This window comes from Triticum aestivum, chromosome 7A, assembly GCF_018294505.1.
Source record: "Triticum aestivum cultivar Chinese Spring chromosome 7A, IWGSC CS RefSeq v2.1, whole genome shotgun sequence".
NCBI classification, from domain to species: domain Eukaryota; kingdom Viridiplantae; phylum Streptophyta; class Magnoliopsida; order Poales; family Poaceae; genus Triticum; species Triticum aestivum.
The window spans coordinates 530,396,399-530,402,736 of NC_057812.1; the positions used below are offsets into that span (position 1 = coordinate 530,396,399).

The 6,338-nt window shown below is 45.1% G+C and overlaps 1 protein-coding gene across 1 annotated transcript; it reads left to right on the forward strand.

Moving 5' to 3' along the window:
• The first annotated feature begins 296 nt into the window (after positions 1-296).
• On the forward strand, positions 297-2,844 carry LOC123151726 (GDSL esterase/lipase At1g29670). The gene is made up of 4 exons (XM_044571389.1): positions 297-882; positions 1,445-1,705; positions 1,970-2,225; positions 2,319-2,844. Exons 1-4 carry the CDS (start codon positions 424-426, stop codon positions 2,540-2,542), a joined length of 1,200 nt encoding a protein of 399 aa, XP_044427324.1. The 5' UTR covers positions 297-423; the 3' UTR covers positions 2,543-2,844.
• Positions 2,845-6,338: the final 3,494 nt, after the last annotated feature.

Sequence of the window (6,338 nt, forward strand, 5' to 3'; positions counted from 1 at the left end):
CCAACAACGGAGTTGTCACCTGCCTATCCACCGGCTCGAGATATCACATCGCTCCTTGTATGCACGCACCTGGTAAGATCTCAGGAGTGATGTGCCCCATAACCCTCAGGGTTGATCGAAAACCGCAGAGAAGAGTTTGTACTGTACACGCGCATGCAGTAACTGCATGCAGATCTCCAGATCCCTCTGCCTCTCGAGGTGCACAAACCTACCCGCATTCATTCAGCCCGACAGATGTTGCTGTTGCGCACCTCCCTCTTGACCTCTTGTGCCTATAAGTAGCAACCCTCTCTGTGTCGCCATAGGTACCTCTGTGTCATGCAGTAAAGCTCACGAGTTACCGTCAGTTCCAGTACCTTATCGCTACCTCGATTTTGTTTGGTTACTATTACTCCCGCCTCATCTCAGCTCGTTTCACCGACAATGGCCATGGCCAAGGTCGCCGCGGTCGTGGCGTCGCTCTACCTATTTATCGTGCTAACACGGTGCGACGCTGCCGCTGCTGGTGCGGGCGGTTCGACGAGCTGCCACGGCGGCAGAGCTGTGGGGAGGGGCGGCGGCGGCCGGGCGAGGGCGCCGATTGCGAAGGCCGTGTTCGTGTTCGGGAGCTCGCTGGTGGACAACGGCAACAACAACTTCCTCAACAGCACCGGCGTGCGCGCCGACTACCTGCCCTACGGCGTCGACTTCCCGCTCGGCCCCTCCGGCCGCTTCTCCAACGGCCGCAACACCATCGACGCTCTCGGGGAGCTTCTCCGCCTCCCCCGCGGCGGCCGCATCCCGCCGTTCGCCGACCCGGGCACCAGGGGCCGCGCCGCGCTGCATGGCGTCAACTTCGCGTCCGGCGGCTCTGGAATCCTCGACCGCACCGGCCAGGACACCGTGAGTACCATTGCTAGTAGTATTGCTGCTCTTTACATGGTTGCGTGTTCGAGCTTCAACTAATCAACTATTCCCTGTGTTTAGTAGTAATGAACAAGCGTCTACGCATCCTAAAAATTTAACTTCTGTCATGCGTGTTCGAGCTTAAACTGATCAACACTATTCCCTCTGTTTCAATTAACAAGCCGTGCACGCATCCTAAAAGTTTAACTTTTATCATACATTGTATCAATAACATATATTTTATGAATAAAAGATTATACCACTGAAAACATCTTTCGGATACAAAATCAATAATATAGTTTTTGTCACATACAATCCATATTTGGTCGGTCTAATTTATGCTCAAAAGTTAACTTTAAAATTCACGCGCAACTTATTAATTGAAATAGAGGAAATACATTTAGTGTAGAATTATCATGTGAAACAGTGAAAGCGACAGCATGGTAGATTTCCATTTTTGTGAAAAAGTGGTGGAATGGAGACACTACAATAACTGTAGCTGCGTCACTTATAGCTATATGGAAGATGGCTATGTGATGTGTGTTTGCTGCATATTTAGGGCAAGGTGTTGAGCCTGAACCAGCAAATCAGCAACTTCGAGGCAGTGACTCTCCCCGACCTTCGAGCAACGACAGCCAGCACTCGCCAGATGAAGGGCCATGATTTCTTGCACGATTGCTTCCTGCCCAGGAGCCTATTCGTGATCGGGACAGGCGGCAACGACTACCTGCTCAACTACTACCGGCCCAGAAATACATCCAGGCCCCAATTGTCAGACTTCACACGCTCACTGATCACCAAGCTCTCGGCCCATCTTCAGGTGAGTGGCATGTTAGTTAATGCACACTCCTGTGCTGTGCTTACTATACAGAGCATTTCCTTCCCCATTCATTGCAAACTGTAATGAAGGGGCGTACTGCCTGCAGAAGTACGGTTCCTAGTACATGCAGTATATGAAGAATCAAGTGAATGAATTGAATGAGCAGGCTGCCTAACGTGGACCATTTGGTTTTATTTCTCTCGTGGTACAGTAGTACCTTTTTTTGCCGTTTTGAGTGAGACGTTTGCATTTACGTGGGCGTAGAGGCTGTATGGTCTGGGGGCGAGGAAGTTTGTGATCTTCTCCATCCAGCCCATGGGGTGCACCCCCGTGGTGAGGGCGTCCCTCAACGTCACCGGCGCGGGCTGCGTCGAGCCGGTGAACGGGGCGGCGCTCCTCTTCAACGGCGAGCTGAGGTCGCTCGTCGACGCCACGGGGCCGCGCATGCCCGGCGCGAGCTTCGCCGTCGTCGACTCCTACAAGATCATCAAGGACCTGCTGGACCACCCAAGGAAACATGGTACGATATCGACGCCTGTATCGATCGGTTACGATATTGGTCATGTGGATCTCTAGCTTATTTGGCTTGAATTTTGATCTTTGATTGTGCCAGGCATCAGGGAGACGTATCGGGCTTGCTGCAGTGAGCTGGCGTCATCCGGGGTGCTGTGTAAGAAGGGAGGGCCCATCTGCAGGGACCGGACCAAGTACGTCTTCTTCGACGGGCTCCACCCGACAGACGTGGTGAACGCCAGGATCGCGCGCAAGGGATTCGGCTCCGAGTCGCCGCGGGAAGCGTACCCCATCAACGTCAAGAAATTGGCTATGCTGTGGTAGCGGCGATCCTCCAGAGTATAAACAGAGACACGTGGTAGTAGCATTTAGTATTAGCACTAGCCGTAGTCTTATCGTATTAGTGGTACCAGCTAGCTTTATGATCTGGCAATGCAGCAGTAGCGTTGTACCAGTGTTCTATTATTCGATCAGGATTCGCCGGCCACCGTTTGTAGCTCTGCTCCGCACTTCCTGCGGCGAATAAGAGCGTCTACAGCCGGACTTCAAATTCGACTTTCAAATGTCGGCGAACGCGCCGGTGCATCCGCGAGCATTGACCGGATACTCTTAAATAATGTAATTCATATTTGGATATTATGGGTGTGTCTAGAGCACATCTAGATGTGTTCTAGTTATTGCACATCTAAGTGAGTGAATCAAGCATAAAGAGGAAAAGAAAAAAGAAAAAGAAAAATATCTGCACGAATCTTAATGTATAATCAATGACATAGGACTTAGATGTGCAATACTTATGGCACATCTAGATGTGCTTTAGCAAAACTGATTATCATATCTCAAACTCATACAAATCCATGCAACTACGTCGTTGCGCATACATCGTCTTGCTACTCCATCACTATTAACTAGACATTTTTTGGAAATGGACTACTACTAACTAGACATGACATTGGACTACTAAAATTTGACATGTTTGGTTATGATGGAATTTATCCATAGCTACCCTTATCCTTTCCGGCGCCCTTGCCGTCCTTCTCGCAGAAGTACCGGTCGAAGACGTACGGATCGTGCCGGATTTGTTCGTCGCCGGAGCTGTCCTCACCGTTACTATCCGCCTTCTCCTCCTTCGGTGACAGTCCAGCCCAGGGCCGGCTCTGGCCCAGGGCAAGAGGGGCGACGACCTGGGGCCTAGCCGAACTAGGGGCCCATATCTGTTACGTAAGAAGAGAAAAAAGGCCCATCTATCAACTATACAGGCACGGCCAGGTCCAAGTCTGTAGCAAGTACACACGAAACTTGAAAAAAATTGCAAGGACGCACGGATGCACTGCTGCACACCCGCACTAGACGTTTTGAGACATACAGAAATGAAGGCTTTGTCTGCAATTTGAATAATCCTTACAACAGAGAGAAGAAGAATACTTATAAAATATTTGATGCTAATTAAAGTTTATCGGTGTTTATGGCTTTAAAATTTTTTTATGCACCCATGTACTCACTATCCGTTAACTTTTTTTTCTCTTTGCGGCTCATTGATAGAGTTTGTCCTAGGGCCTCTGAAATCCTAGAGCAGGCCCTGGTCCGGCCATGGCACGGACCACACGATTCTGCTCTCAAGCAAGGGCGCACATGTCCCTTCAATGTCATTTCCTCACAATGCGGGTGCGGATGGCTTCCTCCTCTGCGGCCGCCCACGCCGCCGTATCAGCCGCCTCTGTCGCCGTCATTTTTGCCGTGATACGGGCCTCGACGGCCCTTATCCTCTCCTTCCCACGGCAGGTCGCCCATTCTCGGTGGGAGTGATAGTCTGCCCGACCGCTGATGGGAAGGAGAGGTGTTCCGGCTACCGGAACCGTGAGGATCCAACCCCAGAGGACCCGAGCGCTCGGTGAGCCGACGTTATGGAGTCACGCCGGACAGATCCGTCCATCGGCTGGGCGCTGTCCTCCTGGTAGCGGTGGAGTCCAATGCGAACTGTCATTTCCTCCACCAACCTGCACGGGGTGACACCCCATTAGACGGATCCGGACTAGTCGGAGTCCGATTCGCTGTCTGCCATGCCGGAGAAGGCCGGAAACCGTCGGAGATGAGCTCAGGTCGCAGAGGGGAGTGGAGTGAAGTGGCTAGGGTTTGCTTCGGCGAGTGACTATTCATCACCTTGGGTGAGGAATAATTATTCTTCACCCCCCTCTCTCTTTTACCATCAATGCATCATAATTTTAGGTTCCGTAAGTTTTTTCTTATTTCCGACGTAATAAGGGACAGTAATAAAAAATATATAATCATCGTAAAAAATATTTTATGTTAAGTAAAATTATAGACGTAAAAACATAGTGTAAAATACACATAAACCGTAAATTTTCTTGTCTTATGACCTATATTTTTATTTTGTTATGCCAAATTTTACGTAGTGAATAAATATGAATGTAACTATTTATATTCCAAATGTAATTTAATTACGAAATGATCGTAAGATTATCTTGGGTGAAGAATAATTTATTCTGCACCCTGGGTGATAAATAGTATTATTATTTATGTGTGTGTGCATATGTGTGTGTCTATATATATATATATATATATATATATATATATAGGAAAATGGTTGTGTACTCCCGTTCTTCATATACCACATAGATGAATCTTTTATACCTCTTTATTAATTTTAATATATTTAATTAGTAATTATTAGATACCCAAAAATGAGTTTCATGAAAAAATTCATGCGAGTCTACATATTTTTAAATGTTTGCGTATATACTGATGTGTTCGTAGGTGAAAAAGGTATATTACAAAAAATACGTCGCAGATGATATTTTTACAACAAAACTCGTATTGGGGTATCTTAAAATATTTAATGAATTATATTAAGAATAATAAAGAGGTATAATTAATGCATATATGAGGTATATTGAGGATGAGAGTACATACTCTCAGGAGTACAGAAGAGGAGTCATATATATGTATATATGTATATATATATATATATATATATATATATATATATATATATATATATATATATATATATATATAGTATTCATCACCCAGGCTGCAGAATAAGTTATTTTTCATTCGAGGTAATCTTATGATCATTTCATAATTAAATTACATTTCGAATTCAAATACTTACATTCCTATTGATTCACTACGTAAAATTTGACATAAGAAAATAGAAATATAGGTCATAAGACAAGAAAATTTACAGTTTATGTGTATTTTAGACTATGTTTTTATGTTTGTAATTTTACATAATATAAAATATTTTTTACGGCGATTATATATTTTCTTACGGTCCCTTTTTGCGTCGGAAATAAGACAAAACTTACGGAACGTAAAATTACGGTGCATTGATGGTAAAATAGAGGAGGGTGAAGAATAACTATTCCTCACCTAGGGTGACGAATAACGCGACCCTATATATATATATATATATATATATATATATATATATATATATACTAGCACATATGCCCGTGCATTGCAACGAGGAAAATTGATGTTTTGCACAAGCATAATGTCCCACAACATCGGATTTATTATGAAGAACATGTTGCAATGCATCATACGTCGCAATTTAGTCGTGTTTATATTTTCTTTGCGGGGCATAATGTGTCCCACTAATTTCATTTAAACACAATCCTTTTTAATAGCATTTAAGTATGATCCTTTCATTAATTACCATGAAGTCCTCACCTGTTTTAGTCGAGAATCAAATCCTTCCTTCTCTAATTTAGTAGCCCCAACACATTAAGGCCTATAGATCCTTTCTTTTAATTATCCTACCTTTTTACCTCAAATCCTTCATGTAGAATTTATTAAGATCATAATCTTTCTAATAGTTATTCCACCGATTTACCCATAATCCTTTCTTTAATTAGCCACATTCGTTTAAAATATTATATTTAAGCCCGCAATCCTTTCTTTATTAGCTCATTCGCTTAATTAGCTCTCCCTAAACATGAGCCTTGGACCTCACCCTTCCCCATCTACAGGAACGAAGGGCGATTTGTGCGAACCCCGGGCTCTCCACCTCGCCGTTGCCGAATCGGCGGCTCCCTTGCCCTCCGCCGGACGCTCCGGCGGTGGGAGGACGGGGGAGGCCTGATTTGCAGCATTACAT